At 43.2% G+C, this 22,586-nt stretch overlaps 1 protein-coding gene across 2 annotated transcripts in view; it reads left to right on the top strand.

The window, feature by feature from the left end:
* The window catches only part of LOC306783112 (protein kinase C-binding protein NELL2a-like), a 65,251-nt gene that overhangs the window by 15,076 nt on the left and 27,589 nt on the right, over nt 1-22,586 (top strand). For both annotated transcript variants that reach the window (XM_079276638.1, XM_079276639.1), the window contains exons 8-13: nt 267-395; nt 2,061-2,163; nt 4,319-4,410; nt 5,916-6,021; nt 6,386-6,514; nt 19,496-19,621. In XM_079276638.1, coding sequence (XP_079132764.1) covers nt 267-395; nt 2,061-2,163; nt 4,319-4,410; nt 5,916-6,021; nt 6,386-6,514; nt 19,496-19,621 — 685 coding nt within the window. The remainder of the gene's footprint in view (nt 1-266; nt 396-2,060; nt 2,164-4,318; nt 4,411-5,915; nt 6,022-6,385; nt 6,515-19,495; nt 19,622-22,586) is intronic.

Genomic DNA, 22,586 nt, shown 5'->3' on the forward strand with positions numbered 1-22,586 from the left:
TGGCAATGTGCTTCCGACATTACCATTGATTGCAACAGGCGACATCTTGACATTAGACGTTGGCTATTGTTGAGGTCTTTTCTGTTCTGATGCAGAAACTGTGTGTCAATGGGGTTAATGGTGTCTCATGACTTACTTTTGTGATGCCATTGGTTTGCCTTTGAAGCCCTGCTTTCTACATGTGAATACAGAGACACAACGAGGCTGACTCTCATCTTCTCTCCTTCTTGCCTTTTGTTTTTTTTTGGGGGAGATGGCGTGAGCAGCTGTCCAGGGCGGAGGAGAAGATGAATGGCCTGGATGGCTGCTATTGTGAGAGAACCTGCAGCGTCAAGGGGGTCGTCTACAGGGAGGACGAGGGCTGGACAGATGGCTGCAGGAACTGCACATGCACGGTGTGTGCGTGTGTCTGTGTGTGTTGATGTGTGTGTCTATGCTAGAGTCATAAAGAGCAAGGGAGGGCATTGAATTTGAATTAAGTTTGTGTGTGTGTACAAACATACTGAATCTGGAATGATGTGCCTGTCATACTTTATGTGATTGTGTGGCTGTTGCATGCCTACATACATGTCGACAGGCATGTGAGCGCGTCATGAACTATATAAATATGTGTGTTTGTCTGTGCGCGTGTGTGTCTTCTGTGCCTGAGAGAAAGGGAGAACATGCATTTTTCATCATGTCTGCAACACTGTGTTGTTTTGTGTTGTGTGTGCACGCATCCGTTTTTATGTGTGTGTATTTCAGTATTTACAGTTTCGTGTTCATCGCTCCCATTGTAGGTCTTGGCTTTTGTTTCGCGCTCCTGTTCATCAAGTGTATGAAGGTGGGGGTGTGTGTGTGGGTGTGTTTTGGTAGTGTCGAGGTGCAGAGTGCAGGGGCCCCATTGTCGACGGCTTGCATTCTCATTATTTCCTTGCATTAGAGGCGGGTTGCCCCAGTTACCCGAGAAAAAATACTGTATTGAAAACCTCCACAGTACTCAGGATTATACACATCAACAACAGTGCTGAGTAATGCTCAGCTCTCTCAAGGGTCTACTTTGTGTTACATAAAGTGTGAATAATTGCCAAAAAGAGAATTAGGAGCGATTGGAGATCTGGGGCTTGTACCACATTAGCGAACAGATTTCACTCCCTGTCAGTCTACCGGTACTCAGCTTTGGAACATGAAACTCATTCACTGCTATTGAACTCCTCCAACCAGCCAATGAGGTGCCTTCGCGCACCACTACCCAACATGCAAAAAAAATCACATATCTCTCAGTGCACCGGACCTAATTGCTCTTGACAGATGATAATTATCATCAGGGATTTGTTCTGCCCACTCATCCAATGAAATTGCTTCATTCGCCAGGAACGTTGTGTTGCCATTCCTGGGCTGCAATTAAGGAATTAGATCGGATATGTTCCTTACCTTATGTGTGGCAATTAGCTGTGACTTTTAAAATTCAAAGGTCATGCATTAAGATGTTATCAATTATGTGGATCAGGTTTGTAGATGTTGCTGTGGCAGAGCTTCCATCCGTGGAAGCAATGCTAATTAAAAGGCACGACCGAGGGAAAAGGAGATAGCATTGGAATATATTCGATTTACAGGTTGCTGTGGAAATCGACTGTAGCTTCACAACACATGGATTCTACTGTTTTAAGGAGTGAGCATACCCTTGATTTCCCCTCTAGCATATTTACAAAATGCAACAGAGCGGGGGGATGACTAGGGGGTCTGGTCACAGCATTTATTATGCTGAAATTTAAATTTTGAAGAAAAAAAGAAAATAATTTGCAGTTTGGCATTTTTGTTTGGAAATGGTGTCTGGTTGACACTGTGTACCTCGACATTTCAACTGTAAAATGTCAGTCTGTACATAGCATGATCACCATACTGTCATTACCATTACCATTAAGGGATCCCTAAAATCAAAAATATGTACGTCTGTGAAAAAGACAAGGATCATCAGATTTCATTCCTTGACATTGATATCTGCCTGCACATTCCAGTATCAGCTGGCCTATAGAAGTCACTCTTTAAACAACGTGTTGTCTTTCTCTCTTTCCCACCAGAACGGCACGGTGCAATGTGAGGTCATCTCCTGCCCTCCCTCTCAGTGCCCGGCGGGCACAGCGCCTGCCTACATAAAGGGTGCCTGCTGCAAGGAGTGCCAGCGTGAGTGGAGTACCCTTAACCTCATCACCCTCCTACACGCGTACAATCACGCACACACGCACAACGGCAAAACAACCACCACCAGATTTAGAGCACACACATCACGCCTCCACACGGGCTGCCTGACAATAGACCAGCGCTCTGCTTTGTTGCTAAGCTTCCTCCTAACATGCCTCTTGAGATGAGTCCATCCTTTTGAATATACATGGCCCCAATCTATTATTCACTAGCTGCCTTCAAAACACAGATGGCCACCAGTCACACAGACATGAGCCAGTAGATCTGGGATCGCCGCGTGTGATGTAAAGTAGTTCCTATTTATGGCAGACATGTTGAGGTTTTGAGAAAAGTCAAGATGACAGAAATGGTAAATGCCTGAAATGACGCACACTGCTGGCAATAGTGTCTTTTTAAATGTCCGCTTCCTAACATTTGAGCTCTGATATGTTCTTTGCTGGATAAATAATTCGGTTTCATCACATATCTACATGGAGGGTCTGTTTTATCTCCCACAAGATTCAGCAATGAACTCTTATTAGCCTCCTCACTGCAATGAACTCTTATTAGCCTCCTCACCGCGGCACTCTGCATCTCACATTCTCTCAATAAAAAAAGGATTTCAGAGGATATTAGCTTTTCTCACCCCATCATTCTTCTGGTACTACCGGTAACCCAAATGAAACTTAAGTAAATGTGACGTATTAGCTTTTAAAAGGTGGAAAGACCTGTCTGTCAATGTATAGAACAAAGGAATGAATTCGCGTAGTTCAATATTAATACGATAATTCTCCACTGTGAATTATAGAAGGCCACAGACCATATGAGTGATATGTATAATATTCCGTTGTAGATCTCACTCCACAGCTTGAGCAAGCTGACTTCACTTGAGAACTTTCTCACCACACACTCCCACACGCTGCTGCCGTCGCTGTCCTGCTTCTCTCGGAAAGCAAGTAACAAACAAGATTCAAGTCTGTATCGGCAAGAAACCGTTCGTCTCGGATTCTAATCAGCTTGCGTCAGCACCATTTCCACTGACCCATGGGTCATGGCTACAACACGGGGGTTTTAAAGTAGCAATCCCAATCTGCTGCTGTGTTACACAAATGTAAACACGTGGCTGGTAATCCCCTTAAAGTCAACACCCCTGTGCTCACTTATCTCAACGAGGTAGACAAACACACAGCTAATCACGCATGCTCCGGCTTTGGAGAGAAGAGTGCCGCAAGTTTCCCGACCACAAAGACACGACTCGCTCTCCAAATTAAAGCCTTATCTGGCAGCACAAGGTTTTGCAAGGTTTTTTTGACAGTCTGTCAAGTAGAACGTCAAAATGGCTGTTTCAGAAGTCCTTTGCTTTCATGATACACTGCCTTGTGAAAGGGCCTGACCTGCGGTGCCAATCATTTCTCTCCCTGAATCTGTCTGACCTCAGCTCCTCATTAAACGCGGACTTTCTGCCCGTGTGATTATTTCTGCACCCCTCCTGCCCCAGAATAACATGAAACGAATTCTCCTCAGCGCCGCAGTGAGGGGCGCCTTCTCTCTCTTCATGTTAATTATTTCATCGTTGCTTAATTGGGTTTGATACGCTTGATTTGGTTTGAGTCAATTTACCCGAGGAGATAAACAAAGCTGTAAATAACACGGACAGATTGTATCATATATGTAAAACAGCACTGTTAGATAAGACTCCTGGTGTTCCGCCAGTGTTCATGTCCACAACCAAGTGTCTGAGTGTAGATTCATGTGTAAATATGAAGTTATTTGGGCGGATAGTGGGATGAAAATGTATGTAGCTTGAGAAAATATGAAATGAGAATTTATTATGAGTAGATTAACTCGGTAATAAATCAAAGTTATTAGCTTTTTTGTTTTTGATTGTTTTGTAAATTAATACAAAGACTTTACTTTGGAATCTGGAAATATTCCAGCAATGTCCATTTTAAAATGCATTCAGTCACAGATATCTTTAGAGGGGCTGTTTCATGCATTGCATTCACATGTGTTAGTAGAAAAGAAAAATGTGGCTTTTATGTTGAATACGATATTCATGAAATGTGTCTTCAGGAGAGTAATGTGGTTTTATGTGTCAGTTTATTTTTGACATGTTTATTTGTGATTATGCTGATGATGTCTCTGTGTCTTCTACCAGCTGTCTGCTTGTTTGGTGGAAGAGAGCTCGTGGAGGGGGATCAGAAGGCTGTGCGGGACTCCTCTGGCAGGTGCCTGCTGTTTGAATGCAGGGTAAGTCATGTAAACACACACACACACACACACACACTTTCACATACTTATTCAAAATTATTTGATCAATCCTCTTCAGGGAGAGACACGACAATAACTCATGTAACCAAGCACTTCAACTCTAATAATTTCCAGGCAGCGCTGCATGACAGCTCACTAAATACTCATTCCACAGCTACGTTGGCGAGGCCTGAGAACATAAATCAAACCTCAATGAGCCAGAATGCAAGATTGTCCACTAAATTGTATTGATCTGGCCTGTCAGCGTTTTCTTTGTAATGGAAAGAAATTGACCAAATCCCTCTAATTAAGCTTACATTTGTATCGGCCAGAGCAGTGCACCTGTCAATCATAGGATGCCACCACCATTCTTCAGTACCAATCATCAGACACCACAGTGGTCCCAAACGATATTCATTTCCCAATTATTCCAACTTATTTGCTTTTGTTTGCCTGACGCACCAGATGGGTGGGTCGCTCGCTTTAGGGAATAATTCACTGGATGACATTATGCCTGGCAGGCCCAATCAATCACAGAAAAGTGATTTGAAGTTTTTAATCACCCAACTCTATTGTATCAACCAGCCCCTCCATGAATTCTGCAAAGCCTCATCAGAATCTGCAGTTTCAGACAGCTGTCTGGCTTGCTGGCCCACACCTGGCCCATCTGTAGTCCCAGTTAACTGACTGGCAGTCCCAGGCAGATCAAAGAAATGGGGACGGGGTGTGCTGTCAGTCAGCCCACTGTTGCAGACTCCTGCAGGCTTCCCATGACAGCTGCTTGTCACGCCTCTGATCTTCTGTCTGCCTGCTGGCTGCAGGGGGGGGGGGGGTGCAAGTTTTGGGTGGTGGGTGACAAGAAGTATACAGTACAGCTTGTTTGGAAAGTTGTTTGGGGACTTTTAGGGGAGGTTCTTTTCAAAATTTCAAGCAAGCACACTGTGTACGGTATGTACAAGTGGAGGCCATGACCCTTGTACATAACTGTAGACAGATCCTTAAGTAAAATACTTTCCCACTACAAATAGCTAGAAAAAGCATTCTTTGTCCAACTGTGTGTCGTGTTAATGACTCTAAATTAGCATCAGTCAGAGGGACACGGATGAGATCATTAGAGCCTGCCAAAGGCACGCTGGGAAAAGGAACTCCCAATCAGGTTTTATACTCTGAATAAACACACATGCAGGGATAATCCACAAGATTGATTCAATGTTTGTATAATGAAGGTGCATCCTGAATCCTGATGTGAAACATTGAGAAGAACAGCAGAAGAGAAGAAGACCGCTTTTATTTCCCTTCAGAAGTAGTTTGGGAAAAAAATTTGCTATTGACCAACGAGTAATTGGTTTGTAATGAACACACAGGGGGGGGGGGGGGGGGGGCAGTGGGAGAGTGAAAGAGGAAACACAATAGATTAACAATTACCTTCATAATTACATCCAGGAAGGGGGGCAGAGTGGACCTAAGAAGTAGCTCACGAGGATTGTTTTCTCTGCCCATCACAGGACAGGAGCATGCGCCGCGTGGTCCCCAGTGAGCCGTGTCCCGAACTCAACTGTGCTGAGTCGGAGCAGATCACCTTGAATGACAGATGCTGCAAAGTCTGCAGAGGTATGGAGGAAACCTTCTCCTATTCCACATTGCCGCACAACCTTAATTTCATATGGTGGGACATGATTATTTCAAGTTGTTATTTTCCCATTTTTACAACAGCTTTGGAATTTACCGGCTAAAAAAATGCGCCAATACAAAGATTCTCAGGAAACGGACTAAAAACGAGCTATTATAGATTTATTTCCCTTAAGATCATGAAGTCAAATTAGCGTAATTTTGGAAAGAAGCCACAGGACGGACTCTCAGAGAAAAGGTTGTGATACTATGACATAACCTTTCCACTGGCCCTGTATGCCTCCATCACTCCTCTCGTCCGCTCTCCTCTGGGTCTCAACCTTTTCCTCTGCGGCTCTCCCTGCAGGTCATGACTTCTGCTCAGAGGGCCACGGCTGCGCGGAGCACTCCGACTGTGTGAACCTGGAGGCGGGAGACTGCTGCGTTTGTAAGGATGGCTTCCGCCCGCTGCGAGACGATAATGCCTACTGTGAAGGTATGACATGGCTTTCAATAACAACCTCTGACTTTTAGCAGAAGTTCATTTGCCTTCCGAGAGCGGTTACAAGGTTGTTTTTTGTGATTGTGCCTGAGCTGCAGCAAAGGGGTCATGAGAGGAACCTGCTCATTGCTTTGTGGGAGGACATTGATTTATTTTTTTTTCAGTTTTATTTTATACACAGAAGAATTTACAGTTGTAATGTCACTCCGACTGCTCGGTCAAATCATAGCAGACGTTATCTCAAGACACTTTTCATATAGAGCAGGTCTAGAGCGTAGTCTTTTTTACAGGAACACAACATTCCCTCACGAGCAATGACCGGGCAAGAACAACACCCCAACAACACCCCCCTGTAACAGAGAGAAAACGTGGACCCAACCAGGCTCTGGGTGGGCGGCCATCTGCTTCAACTGTTTGGTTGGGGGGGGGGGGGGGGGGGGGGCGAGAGAAACAAATCAGATGGCACACATTTCTCCATCACAAAATGATTACAGACAAAATGAAAATACATGTTTTTCATAGAAATAACATGGTGGATAGTCGGAGTGTCGGGGTCAGGGAAGTGAATATACATCGGCCGTGACCTCTTTATATGTGTGTGTGCTTACACAGACTTTCTTTCCTTTAGACGTGCCCGTATGACCACCAACAACACCTTGCCCTAACCTTAAAATTGAGTACAACTGTTGTGTTTCTTTTATTCCCGCCAGGGTTATCTCAAAGTAAACATGGTACGAGATGTGACGGCTTATTTTACACCTTTCAAAAGTGTTTTCTGCTATTCATTTTGGAACATTGTAAAAGCTGCTTCCACAGACTTGTTTCAGGCCCAAGGTGGATAATCCAGCACAGTAAATATTTATTGAGTTATATACGACATGATATATACATGATATATGACACCGGAAAGAATTCCCTCAAAAATAAAACTTTGTCACTTTAGCACCATGTTTTTATATTTGAGTTGCTTTTGTTAGTTTGATTGAATTAGTGTCTCAGGAAGGGTATTGCATTGTCCTAATATTATGCTGAAAGACTGGACACATGGTGAATGCAGCTGATCATATACACATTGACACAAAGAGATGTGCCAATTTAGTACAGTATTACTTGTCTGTTGAACATGTTTCCACAGTTAGAACAGTGCAATAATGTAGACCTGAAAATCTGCCAAATGTCTGTTAAATATCCCTGAGTATTAAAACTTACTTCAACACTACATGGGAGCTTATAACAAGTATCGTTGGGTTGCCGGTAGCCCTGACTCTCCCCGGGGAGAGGATGTAATGAAAGAGAGATGATTTCCAGGGAAGGCACTTTCCCCGTTTTGAACGACAGCAGTCTATTATTGTATGATAACCACTAATAAGTCAGCAAGGTCTATCATACCAATGCATAACCTAGGAATTAAAAAATCCTCTGGAATTTGCCCACCCAGATGGTACCGTTTTTGAGACCATTCGCTATAATGACAATCAATCTGGGGCCACCCTGCATGAATACCAGCTTTTGATACTCAAGAACATTTAGCTGATTAATACTTCTACAATTTTGAATGCAAGTATCTTTTTAGTTCTGTAGTTTAGTTTGCAGTGTTGCTGCTTTTACTTTAAAGCTGCACGAATCAATACTTTCATATTAACAATGGATCAAGTGTGTAATGTGAAAGGTCTCGAATCATCCATTTAATTTAAGTGAGAGAAAGATGAGACATGACGATAAATATCTCTTAATTGGTCTTAAATCATAGCTACATTTTTGTTCCACTCACACATTGATGTTGTTTTGCCAAGAAATTATCCTGAAAACAATGAGAAAATATTCTCATAGTATTTTTTGCAGCTCGTTGCTTTTTTAAAATTTTTATCAACGTTATCACATGTGCAATATCCAAGGATATTTAAGTGGTTCATTGTGGTGGAAATAAGCAACCCATCCCATTACCTGTGTGAAACTAAGTACAAGCAGACAGACTTGTGCCTCCAACATCAACACAATTGAAAAGTGAAATTGAATGGCAGTGTTTGTATCAGACGCTGCTCAAAGAAACCTGAAATTGACTCAATTTGTTGATGGGGTTCTCTTAAAAGCAATTGATTTGATGTGTTTCTCTGTAATTTACTTGGAGATAAAACTTAGCTGAATTTCAGGAGCAGGACCATACCTCAGCCACTCGTCCACTTCCGGCCACACTCCTATAAATACCTACCCACTCTAAGCCTCGGCACACTCGCAACCGGAACACCACGCAGAGGACGCCGCCAACCGCCATCGAGAGGGTCCGGGCAGCCAAACCCGCGATCTCCACCTCGCCCACCAGCTGCATCCACCCGCCAGGATCTGACGATACGAAGAGATCTGACAATACGAAGAGTCGGACTCACGGCCGTCCTCCTGTTACTCACATCTCGGCGGCAGAGGGAGACCCGCTACCTCCTGACGTAGACAACGGAAACGTAAATCCAGCTCTCTTCTTCGCTCGCTCCAGACCCAGCTCGGGAACGAGTCTCCGACGACCTGGCTGCCCGGCACGCAGCGCTCAAGGACACCCCTCCCCTATCCCGCTTTTCCTACTATGCATACTCTTCCCACTAGGCAGATTCCTGGCACCGGGTTGCCAGGTCTTCTTGCCTCTGTCCCCCCTCTCTAAGCTGTCCCCCTCTCTGAACGCAACCACTGAACGCAACAACGCAACCACTGAACGCAGCAAGCAACAACGAATCGCAGAGAGAGAGAAAAAGGAGAGGAAAGAAGGAAGAGAGAAGAGAGAGAAAATAAGAGAGAGAGAGGAAGGAAAGACAGCAAAGTAGAGAAGAAAGAGAGAAAGAAGGAGAGGAAGAGAGAAAAGAAAGGAAGAAGAAAGGGAGAGAGAGAAGAAAAAAAAAAAGAAGCTTAGAGCGATGGACCCACACAATTGGCCAACAACGATGCCGCTCCCTCTGCCGTCTTTTGGGGGTTTTCCACGACGGCCGACGTTGCCGTAGACCAGCCTCGGATCTTGCAAGCAGATGCCAAGTCGTTCCCCCCCCCATGCTATGAAATCGGACCAATAGTAGCCACAGCATTACGTGGGGCCGCGGATGGCCCAGCAGTCCATCCCTTAAACTCCTGACAACCTAGCAGTCGGTTACCCAATCATCAAATGACGCTGCGACACCCGTCCGCCAAGGGCGCGTCCTCGATGCAGCTCACGTCTGGGCCACCGCAATGCCATGGCTTTCTCGTTTCCCATTCCAGGAGTTCAGCCCTCCTGCAGACACCCGTCCAACATCGGTTTGGCCATATCCAACGCCGTCTTTAGACCCACAAATCCTCACTCGATCTTGCCGACCAGCGCACAGGCTTATTTTGGGGGTTCTGCAAGGCCCGGGAGCCGCAGTGGATCCTCAGCTAAGCCTCTCCCAAACCGCATCAGGCCAAATCTCCATCAACCATTCCTCACACTCCAAACAACCGACGAAGGCTCGCTCCGGCCGAGGTGGGGGCCTAAGCCAGTGAATATATGATTGTGTGTGTGTGTGTGTGTGTGTGTGTCCTGTGTTGAAAATGAAAGAACTGTCTTGCCAAAACATCGATACCGTGAGTCGATGAGAGAATTTCTTCATATAATAGGTACACTATTTTGTGTGCTTTCAATTCTAGATGAGTTTCAACACAGCGGTGCCTGTGAGACGAGATGAGAAGTCCAATTTAGAGGCAATCGTGTGTATTGAACACAGCAGAGAGATCATAAAGCAGAAAGAACGAAGCCCACGAGTACATAGGTTTCTATGTGCGCACATTTCTTTCTTCTCATCCAAAGTACAGACAAACATCACAAAAAGCAGAGACAGATACTAGCTCTTTAAAACAATCCTAGGTCAGAGATGGGCTCGAAATAGCCGATGAGATCACTTCTGTGTAACTTTTTCATCGAAGCAGCAGCAGGGAAAACTCAGGGGGATACTAGCCCTGCCTTTGTGTAAGTCTCTGTGTGTATGTGTGCAGGTGCCTGTGTGCGTTTGAGTGCTTAGTTCTCCAACAGGAAAAAAGAGCCCAGTTATTTTACCATCCTCTCCTCCTCACGGTGCCGTCAGACTGGAGGCCTATTTTGCTACATGCATGCGTGTGTTTAGGACAGAATTAGACAGAGGGGGGAGCAGTGGAGAAGTGACAGACTGTGTGATTGTCTCTAAATTGAACAATCAGTGTAGTTCAACGTGTTGAGATAATACTATTATTCATCTCTGCATTGTAGAGGACTGCAGACAGAGAGACATTTCCCATTGTTGTCTGGTTTTGAAATGCCCTACTTTAGAAAGTCTCCGTTAGGATTGCTCGAGACGAAGGGCTGCTTGGGTGTTTTGTGTTGTATCCAAATGTGAAATACAAAATGATATCCCGTGAAATCGAGGAAATAGAAAGAGACAAAGTATGCAACAAGATTTCATTGTGATATAAAGTGTACAGTGTGTCGTGTGTTATTTTATGGCGCAGATGAACAAGTCAAACCAGGCTTGGGCTTCCCAGGTAATACTTGTTAGAAGGATCAAGTCATTGTTGGCTTTGGATTAGTCTTAACATTGATGAAAAAGAAGTCTAGCCTGCTTTCACACAGAGTGAGGTTTTATTGCCTGTAAGCCACGGGTGTGTGTGTGTGTGTGTGTGTGTTTGTGTGTGTGTGTTTTTGTGTCAGCATATCGTGTGTGAACATAGAGCGATCCGATTGCCGCTGCTGTCTTTTGAATGTCACAAGGTGGCAGCAGGCTAATTGGCACTGACTGAAGAGCACGGCCTACTCCAAAACCAAATCACTGCCGGGATGCACCCCCCCAACCCCACCCCGCACACACAAACACACACTCAGATGAATCACACACATATAAACACGCAGGCGACACATACACACATTCTGACTGGCTGTGTGTGTTTGTACACACCTCACCTCTGTGACCCCGCTGAAATGTCACCCAAGACAGACAATCCCACCATTATCCACACAGTCCCCCTCCAGTGTAAATAACAGTATCTGAGCACTGCTTGACCACTATCCTTCAAATGCCACAAGGAGGAAATCTCCTCTCTCCTCTTTTTGCTGGATGGGATCACACTTAGTTCATTGACTGCTTTACACTCAGGAGGGGTTTTCTTCTTCACATCCATGACGGCTGGACGATGCTCTGCACGCTTGATAAAAATGTCGTGGGCTTTGTGAAGTAAAACCTTGACACAGGACCAAAGTACATTTACTCAACTACAGTTCTTAAGTACAAATTTCAGGTATTTGCTTCCTTGCAATGTAGTATTTTTTCCATTGTGGTGTTGCTACTTTTACTTCAGTGAAGGATCTGAATATACTTTTCCACGACTGAGGGTTGTTTATTGCTAGATTACTATGAATAAATTAAGTATTACAGCGTCTCATCAATTAATTAAGAACTGTACAACCCAATATAATTGAATTGTTGTGATGTAACAGTAGTTGAGCTCTTTAATTGATGGTTAACCTCTCCCAGCTATTTTCTTGCATTCCACCCAGTAATATACAGCAAAGGAAATTCTGAATAAATGAATTATTAAACATATAACCTCGTCTGAGTTTTATCTCAATTAATATCCTGCTCTAGATGTAAGTAGGCCAAGCTATTTTATATATAATACACATTTAATTACAAAGCAAACTGGCTTTACATCAAAATGCATGAGCAATGAGTAGCACAGAAGAATCTCATTAAAGACAGACAATGCAACAATAACAAAAGAAGAGGGGAAAAAACACATGCATTATTGAACTAAATCTGATCATGTCATGGCAAAGCAAGTTTATTTGTACAGCACCTTTCAAAAACAAAGCAACTCAAAGTGCTTCAGGCATTACGGCAAGAACACAAGGCGATATAATAACACAACATAGAAAGATATTCGTAATAGAATCCAAAAAAAAGGAAAACTAATTGTTTTAGTATAAATAAGCTCAAATAGAATGTGACAGTGAACAGTAAAAATGACATGCATGATATTAATAAGTATTCAGAATGTTTTGAACCCCGACATAAAAGATCTGAGAGTAGTGGAAGATCAGCTTGTCGTAGAGCTCTGATAGACGTTTGTGCTTCATGTTACTCATTGTCTACACCTTCTGGTCCATGACGAATGATGGATGATGATGCTCTATCAACAGTGAAAAAAACCCCAGTAACACCAGCAGACACACACACACGCGCACACCTCGTCTTCCACATTTTCATTGTTTGATATTCATTGTTCTAAGTCAGTTAGCAGGCTTCTAAGTGATCACAGTGATTGATCACAGTGTGAGTGTCTGGTATTTAGACAATGACGGTGCTCTCGGTTTGCAGATTTTCACTCTTGTTGCTTCCTAATGGGATTCTTTTCACTCAGTCATCTTAATTGGCTCCTGCTTCGGCCCAAATTGGCACGGAGGTTTTGCACATTTGTTTGGAGTCTTTTTGAGGCCGTTTATTTCGAAGTGATTGCCCAATTTGGTAAGTTGAAAAAATGCCGAAAACATGTATTTAGTGTTCAGGTGATGGATGGGAAAATAAACTATATTACATTTCAAAGAAACCCATTTTGAGTTTTTTTTATTTCCAGTAAAGCACACATGAAAATGATAACAGTCCCAAAGGATTTCTATAATGAAGGAGCAAACTGATGACACGTTTGTCATTTACAGCTGTTGTCTTCTGAATGTATGAAAGTACGCTTGAGAATAATTTTGCTTGTTCAACTGTTTTTCCCAGACACACCCTGCAATACAACTTGAGGGATCACAATATGCTAATATCCCTAAATATGCACTCCCTCAGCAAATATAAAAAAAGGAAAGTTAACTCAATGAATAATACAAATTTAAAAACTAAACAGTGGAGTCATTGATTTGTTGCAACCCTAATTACATCCTTTCATTTTTTTAAAATAATTTGACAGAGGTGAATTGAAAATAATGCAGTATCAATGTTTCAAATGATTACAGTTGAATATTGAAGAACCAGTTCAACATTTTGGGAAAGAAAAGTCATCGCTTTCTTGCAGAGAGTTCGACAGCACACTTATATCTGTCCGTTAATATGAAGCCAGCGCCAGCAGCAGTTATCTCAGCTGGATAATGACAGGAAACAGCTATGGCTCTACCAGCTCCTCTAAATCTCAATAATGTGGCCTCAATGTGACACATCCAGGAAGTCACTACGCCTGGCCAAGACATACGTTTCACCATGTGGACAGAGGCCAGACTCCCAGTCTTCATGCTGAACTAAACTAACCATCTCCTGGTTCGATAGCTTCATATTTACTTGTTGTCGAATGCTATCGATCTTCTCATCTTACTTCTTAATTATTAATTTGAAGTGCTGTTAAAGTCATACATGTGTATGTATAGATATGTATACATTTCCACCTTTGGCTACCTGCAGTTATCAAGATACAATTATTGGGACACTAAAAACAAGGGCTTAAAGCAACACATGTATCAATTTTCACGAATATTGTTTCATTTTTTAAGAAAATGATTTTAAAGACTGGAAAATCACATAAAAATTCAACACGTAAAAATTCCCCAATTACCAGTTTCTCAATATTTGATCCAATGACACTCCCTTAAAATCAAAAGAGGCATCCTGTAACGTTCTCTGTCACCTTTCCCCACCATGAGAAGCCAACGCCAACAGTGGAGATTATTTGCTGAGTGGGACACTGTTTGGTCAGCAGGGACAACTCTTTGTCTCTTTGCTCTTTACTCTGACTGCTATAAATCTGGCCACGAGGGAACCGGCTGCTGAAGAATATCAGACAATGGTTTGGCAACCCTTGCCCCTCTGCCGTTTATTGAAGACCATCTGCTCCAGTAAGCGTGCTGGTTAGGGGACGGATGGATAGATGAGAAAAAGACAGAATGAAAGAGAGATAAAGAGAACGAGAGAGACTACTGGTGGAACGGCACAGATTTGAGTGTCTTTGTGGGACATCCAGAGGCAATGCCGGCGTTATCTCCCTACTCCCAGACCTTGGTGTACTGCAGTACGAAACACAGATAGTGAGGACGCTCCCTTTTAGGAACTACATGTTATGCAAGCGGCGAGCAATAAGCTCATATTCCCTTTTCCATAGTTGCGGGATGACTTGAATATTAAACATGGAAATGAAACGTTGTGACCTCCAACGACAGAACAACACTTGGCATCCATTCATTTTAATATGAAATGACGGATGAAGAGATTTATTTGCTAAGTTTTCATAAACAACAGTGTCCAACAGCACTAGCGGGCGTCATGACCAGGCTGTCTTCTGTCCCACTAGCTTCTGTGACTCAATGCAATCTCCAATTTGAGGATTTGTTTCATCGCGCTTCTGAAATAGTTATATTCATGAAGTTTACGATTAATATTCGAACATAACCGAGTGCAGATCACTTGCTATTAGAATTGTATCCCTTTGGGATTTGGACATCGTTAAACAATGATTAATTTGTTGGTAATTAAAAAGCTACAGCTCCCATAATGGGTTTTTTCCCCCCACTGCAGCAGCATATCATATGTTTCCTTATTATTATTCGGTATCATTATGTTCGCCCGTTTGGATTGCATTGAAAGACTAACTTTACAGCAGCAGAACATTCTTTTTTGCTGACCTCCAGTGCTTTGCTACAGGGATGCAGTGACATCACTGTTTGGTGTCGTTACAGGGATAACAGTACACACTTTTGACCAAACACATGAGTTCTGATTTCATTCAGCTCTTTAAATACTGAAGTAGCTGTAGCTTGCTGTGGTTTATTGCCTGACAGGCCACACTAAAAGATCTCCCTCTTTATGCATGACAAGGACATTTTTGTCCGAGCAATACAAAGTTACCCAACCTCCTCGGGTATGACTGTGATTGATTAAGTAGTTGAGACAGCCGTTTTCCATCCATCTATCGTGGCGTGGCAAAAGATTGACCCCAAGCACTCCATTCAGTGATGAAAGCCGCTGCCGACTCTTGGCCAGCCTTCTTTGCTTGGCATCACGTGTGTCCGTGTGACAGCCCAATCAAGAAAATGAAGTGCGTTAATGGAGACGGAGATGGCCGCTCTCCCCCGTGCGCTAGCCCCTCATCATCTCACCTCCTAACATATTGTTTTAGCAAATGTAACTGCTGTCACTGGCGGCGGGATGGATGGCGTCTTACAGTTAATAGGCTCTAAATCAAAGCCGCAGCACGGACGGCCAATCACAAAGTGGGAGAGCTGTCAACTTAGACCTCCGCTCAAGGTTACCATTGCGATTGCGGACGGACTGAATTTGTTCTCCTACTGTCTGTCTCTGCCACACTTAATACCCTTCACTGCTTTCTCTCTTCTGTTCCTCTGCCATCTACATCTCAATGGTTCACTATCTTCCACTTTTACTTCACACTGGCTCTTTCTCATTCCACATCTTTCTCTGTTTAATCCACTACTTTGCCTGCCCTTTTCTCTACACCCCCTTCTGTCCTCCCTCTGTATCTCTCTCTACTTCACTATCTCAGTCATTCGCCCTCTCCCCGGCTGCCTCAGCTCCCAGTCTAGCTCTACAGTGAGGCTTGTCGTGACTCTGTCTTTGTCTCTTATTCAGCTTTTCTCCTCACCTGCCCTGCGTTCTGCCCTTTCCCTCTATTTCCCATTTTCTCCCAACCTTCTCTTCATTTCTCTTTCTCTCTCTCAAATATAGTCATAGGGTTTAATTAGCCTCCATTCATTTAGTGAAGGACACGTGTACTTTCATGGTGATTGTCTGTCCGCTTCATTTATCCGTGAAGCTATTGAATAGCAGGAGGCGGCAAGTATTGATGAAACTGTGAAAGGAAGAAGACCACGGGAATGTGAACGCAGCGCACTTAGCCTGTGTGTTGTTGGGCGGTTCTCTATCCAAGGACATGCAAGCCGAGTGAATGCCAATGCAAATCTATTGAAATTCAATTTCAAGTGCTCTTCGCAAAAGCACCTGGCACAGAACATATTGAGGGGTGAGTGTCCTCTTCCGCGCTACAGACACTGAATACAGTGAATGAATAATAAATTGGTCAATTGTCAAGGACTATGGACCTCGTCTTTCAAAAAGTGCCCACGTTTGACCTGTGCTATCAACAGGAACAAGGCCATGGAGCACATTACACAGCCGGGCTTGCTCAGATCAACTTGGATTTGCATCGACTTGCATGTGGTTGCATCACATTATCAAGATTATTCTGTTTACCCTGGCAGTGCATCTTCTGTCGAATGGTTTGGCATGCAATTTAGAACCCAGTAATATCTGTTGCTAAGGCAACAGCTAATATGAATCCAAATATGGAATCATGAGAGTGGAGAAGGAAATACAATCTAATAAATTATATTCTTAAAGCTACACTAACCGGTTTTTAATGGGATGCCGAAAGCCTTCAAAACAATCTCACAGGAGCACAGCCCTGATAGTGTATTGGCTTGGCAAGTTGCTAAAGCTAACATGTTAGCAAACAGTTGCCCAATATAGCAGAGACTGAGCAACATTAGCATTAGCCTGTTCCAGACCTCTGAATTGCCACCCACGGATTTGATTCAGCTATTCAGATCGTTCTGGTTCCCATTAATGGTTTCCCACGTTTAGAGAAATTACTGACTAATCAAAGCTTAAGGATGAAGAATGGAGTAGCTATCCATCTACATTCATGAAAAGCAGCAACGGAGAAGCAGCGGAGAAGCAGCTGTACAGTACAGCAGTAAGCTAAAAGTGGTTAAAAGCTGAATAGAGCTGCAGGGTTGGGTGAGTGCTATGATAAAACAATTTCACATGAACCAGACAGTGTCCATTGGGACTCTATTCAGATATTCCAGCTGATGTTGTGACTATGCGCTATGCTGTGACTCAGTGTAGCCTTCTAATTATCTGGGAAATCGAGGGGAAATAAATGCCCATTCCAAGCTGGAATTGCACCAATAATCGAATGAATGCAGAGCAGGTCCTCAAACCACTTGGCCACAAAGGTCATAACGATGCAGATTGTCTGACTTTACCAGGTGCACCAGGAGAGTGAGGGAGATGCATGGTCTGTGCTCGGCCACACAGACCTGAGAAGATGTCCAATCAGGCAAGATAAGTGAAAAAGTGTAGGTTAAATATAACAAACACCGTACACAGGCACTTCAGAAACGCATTACGCACATTGCATATTTAAGAGCGCAAGGGCTTAGACACCCATGGTGTACTTGCACAGGTGTTTTCACGTATTTTGTCTGATTAGACCTCTTCGTCAGAACTGTGTGGTAATGTACTGACTGTGCTTGATTGCTTGGTGCCCCAGCAAACCTTTGCCCAACTGAGCAGAGGTTTAATCAGCCAGACTAAACACTGTGTGCAGTGTGTCTTTTAGATGAACTGCTTTAGTGGCATGATTCCTACTCTACAGTCTCTATTTACAGCGTATACAACGTATAGTATGCTCAACACACTGATGAACTGAATGACCAGAAGAAGTCTGGAGTAAAGCAGTCAAGCCGCTGTGTGGAGTGCTTTACTTTGAATAGATTGAAAATCGAGTGGTGCAACCTTTAGTGCTTCAGCGCCCGCCTCTCATGGACCCTCTGCTTTTCGACCTCGGTCTCCCTCTGATGAAGACAAATAGCCCTTTCCCACTGGCTGCATAGAAGCTTTAAGGAACCTTCTTTAGCGAGAACCAACTAGGACACGCTGCACAAGGTGGTTCCTATGCAGGCTGTGAGAGACACCCGAACTAGGCCACAGTATAATGCGGGGGGGGGGGGCACTATAACGGTGCTGTAAAGATAGTCTGCGTAGTAATAATCAATGAAAAATGTCCACCCAAGACAGCGTTGTTTTAGCAAGTGAAATATGTTTGTGGTGACAAAGCCCTCTATTGGCCGTAGTAATTCTGAAGGTAAGGAGGAAGTCAGTTGATGATATCAAACATCAGACTTTAACACAGGAAACCAACAGTCAACTAACCCTTTTTCTTTTTTTAAAGCATAACCACAATCATGCCCTAAACCACGTCTATATTATTGTAACCATGGCGTCAACCCAAACCATAAGCTTTCCCTGAACTAACCAAACATTAACCACAGCATTGTTATCATATGTCACAAAATCATAAAACAGATTTAATCATCAACAGTGGAAGGATTTTGGAAGGCACAGACAAATGATGTTGTCCTGCTGATAGAGGGCTTGTTGCGAAAATCAGTCGGACAAAGTCGGATCATTTGTCTTACCAAGGAATCTGCAGTGATTAATGTCGTGTTATCTCTGATTATAAATGAATAAATGCCAAAGTCAATTATGGTTCGCTCCATCGTCTTTGATGAATTCAGGAAGCTCCCAAACAACACCAACTTTGTAGAACCCGGCAAGACAATAAGATCGGCCAGCTAATTTATTTATATGCAACAACAACAAACATGAGCATCAACACATATGATAAATAAGCTTAATGTTTGTCACATCAGAATATTACAAACAAATTACAACTCTTTACTGTACATACAATTCACTTCAGCCTCTCCTTTTCCTCATCTTTGTCCATCCCTTTCAAACATTTCAATTCTGTCAGTAAAAAGTATTATTAACGGCGCGTGTCTTCCTAATGTATTCAGGCCTTCACCTTAAATGAGTCCTAATGAGGCCAAACATTCCTTCCACCATGGATAGAAATGTTTCGGACAATGTCATTAAGACAACATACCGTAATAGTATTACCTTCATAATGAGGCCTTTAACAGCTCGTTTCCAGAGGGAAAGCTGATGAAGCTGTTCAACGTCACTCAGCTAAAGAGGTTTGAAAAACACCGAGCCAATCAAAATCGATCATTCGGCTCTGAAGTTGAAGTTTGAGGCTTGAGGTATCAATGCAGAACACTGATTAATAGTATGGTTTTATCTACACCACAAGTATGTTGCACTGCTGTAGAAGCAAACCACATCTAAACCAGCTTTGTTCTCCCCCCTCGCTCCTTCTCTTCAGATATTGACGAGTGCGCTGAGGGGAAGCACTACTGCAGGGAGAACACCATGTGCGTTAACACCCCTGGCTCCTTCATGTGCATCTGCCACACGGGCTACATCAGGATCGATGACTATTCCTGCACAGGTGAGTTCCTCTGCTGACCTTTTGACTGGCTGGAATCAAGTGGAGAAGGCACTGTTTCCTCTTCCGGCTTTGTGAGCTTCAGCTTCCACAGCAACCATCTTGTGAAGAGAGTTGCTGGCGGACTGAAAGTATGTACAAATAAGGACGATATCATGTTGCTGTATGGGTGCAGAGACGAGGACAGACACGCAAGTTTAGAGATTCAATAGGAAGATACGTCTTCGCTGCAGGTTTCTACTGCATTGGCTTTTAAAGCATTGATATACCTACGGTAGGTTACCGCCAGATAGAAATGATTTAATTCGCACCTTTAGTCATACACTAGAGGATGATATTTGATTTCATTATGAGAAATTATGCAGCAAAGAGACGCACAGGCTTCTAGAGACAGAGAGAGGAAGAGGCAGCCAGACATCAAGATATAAACATAGTGAGCCATCAGTGTCAGAGTGCAGTGTGAGACAGAAGCCGTGTAATAGAAAATCATGCAACGACAGAGAGACATAGTTATCATACGGCACCTGAACACACTGTAGATCCTCGCCATGTGGTACACCGCCTCTCCCTTTTTCTGTTCGTCATATCCCAGACGGCGCCTTCTTAGACACACTTGTGAATCTGTCACCCTACAATTATGCTCGGTCTGTTCATTAGATATGCGGAGGGATGAATGTCTCAGTTTGATTTGCTCCTCTTGGATTTGCTCTGATTACCAGCGTCACATTCAAATACAACACGCACACACAAATCAATAACAGCCACTACTTTATGATGCAGCATAGAGAAAAGCAATAGAGAAAAGATTGAACAGTGAGAGAAAGTGTCGAATCAATTTTGGGTTGCTTTGGGTAGATTACGGAGCGCATCTATCTCCCTAAATTTGTTAAAAATTTGTATTTGTCAAAATCTTTATTTCTTCTCTAAAAAAGTATTAATATGAATCTCCAAACTCTATTATATTGTGACATAAGCTAGTTGTATCTTATCTTTTCAAAAGTGATTCCCATAGTTCTCGTGTGGCGACTTTTATGCTTTGAAAAACTTCAGGCCTGAAAATGTAAAAGTGTGTGTCGACTCGCTGCCGTGATTGTGTGTGTGTGCGTGTGTGAGTGGACAGCCTTCGTCTGGTGTGTGAATGTACTGTGTGCGTATGATAAGCAGAAAGAAAGCCACTGAGAAGCAGAGAGGCTGAGTGGAGGCGGCAGACCCATTTGTTCCTGATCAAAGTTGAAACCAAAGTCTTTTTCAAAAGCAAACCAAATCAATCTAAAATGATTGCTTGGATGATTCGCGGTCTTTGTTCTCTGTCGGTGTTGTGGGTGATCGTGGAAGTAGCCCTGCTTGTTCATAATAGCTTCTTCCAGTTTGTCCTCAGGTTAAGGTAGAAAGACAAATGTATATATATTTGAGAAAATACCCGTGTACATGTTCCTGATTGATTAGGCCAATTAGCTAAACACACCACATGCTATTGTTTTGACATTAAAAATCTGTCTACATCTGTCCCAAAATGGAGCTAGGCTACTTCACAAAGCAGATGATCATTTATTAATGGGATCGTCCCATTGAGATTTTGACTCTCTTTTACAAGGGGGTCCTGGTCAAGGCAGCATCGTAAATAAAAACCACACAAAAACACAGATAACAGACAAAGCAGCAAACAGTTAAAAACAGCGTCAAAACGAAACAATTCACATTTCAGAGACTTAAACAAAGGTTCTGAATCTAGCACAAGGGAATTTTAAGCTTCAGGGAATCAAACTCTACAAAGTTCATGCACACCAGAAAGTCCTCGACAGGTGCTTCAAATAAAAAACGTACCGTGAAAGAACTTAGAAAACCCACTTCTCTCTTCATCAGATAAAAATTATAGAGAAAGTCTTCGAGTTTTTGGCATTTTCAGCGTATTAAATGGGAAGTACAGAGTCAGATAGGAAACACAGAATGACTGTCAGGACTCTTGTAAAGTCACCTGTAGTACAGCCGCAGCGTCTATTTAAAGTTATAGCTTTGTGATAATGCCAACTGCAGGACCACACGTCGGGTAAGTTATATAAAGAATCGGAGTCAGTAATCCTTCCATAATGGAATGTCTCCGTCCTTCATCGAGAATAACCCAATATCCTTTCATGCATTCGCCTCGTTCCTCACCACTTGTTTGCAGCTTGTGAAACACGTTACTAAGTAGCTCCCTGTGTGCATCATCTCCCGAAGAGGAGGGACCGTGCAAAAACATTTCCTCAGTGTCAGTAATTAAAAAAGCAATTTGCACCAATGCAAACTAATTCAGAGGCAGCAGAGTGAAGAGGCTGGCCACCGCCTGCGCTGTGTGCCGGAGGACTTAGGCCCGCAGCCTTCCTGCCGTGCCATTGGAGTTTGAACTAAAGCCTCAAGACTCAGTGACACAACGAACAGCCGGTGAAAACTCTCATTTCCTGCTTCATCTGGGACCCCCTGTAGAGCTCCTCTCTTCCCCTGTCAATAGAAATCAGGAAATAATGGCGCATAGTTCAGGATTTGAGACTTTGTGTCTTTTTGTGAGCAGGCTTTTGAAAAGCATAAACAAGTGAGCACTGAGCTCGAGGAATAGATATTCCACCTCCTTTCATGTGCCATTTATTTCGATAAAGAAACCTCCTTGCTGAGTCAGTCTTTTCCATTTTGTCTTTAGCAGCCATTGTACCTGATGTGATTTCACTCACCGTGTTTTCTCTTATCTCCTGAGCTCCAGGCAAGTTTTATTGTTTTACTCATTTGTCTTTTTTTTCCACGGTGTGCTCATTCCTGCGATTCGCAATGAAGATGAATACCCTCAAACCCACTGGATTAAACTTTGTCACTAGATTTTATGTAGTTTCCTATTAAAATGCCTTCAAGTCACTGTAGTGGAAGACACAGCTATGCGTCTCCTTATAAAAGTCGATTTGTGTGATTAAACCAAGGCTTATGGAGGGGCTTGATGTAA

The sequence above is a fragment of the Melanostigma gelatinosum genome (assembly GCF_949748355.1).
Source record: "Melanostigma gelatinosum genome assembly, chromosome: 1".
Classification (NCBI taxonomy): domain Eukaryota; kingdom Metazoa; phylum Chordata; class Actinopteri; order Perciformes; family Zoarcidae; genus Melanostigma; species Melanostigma gelatinosum.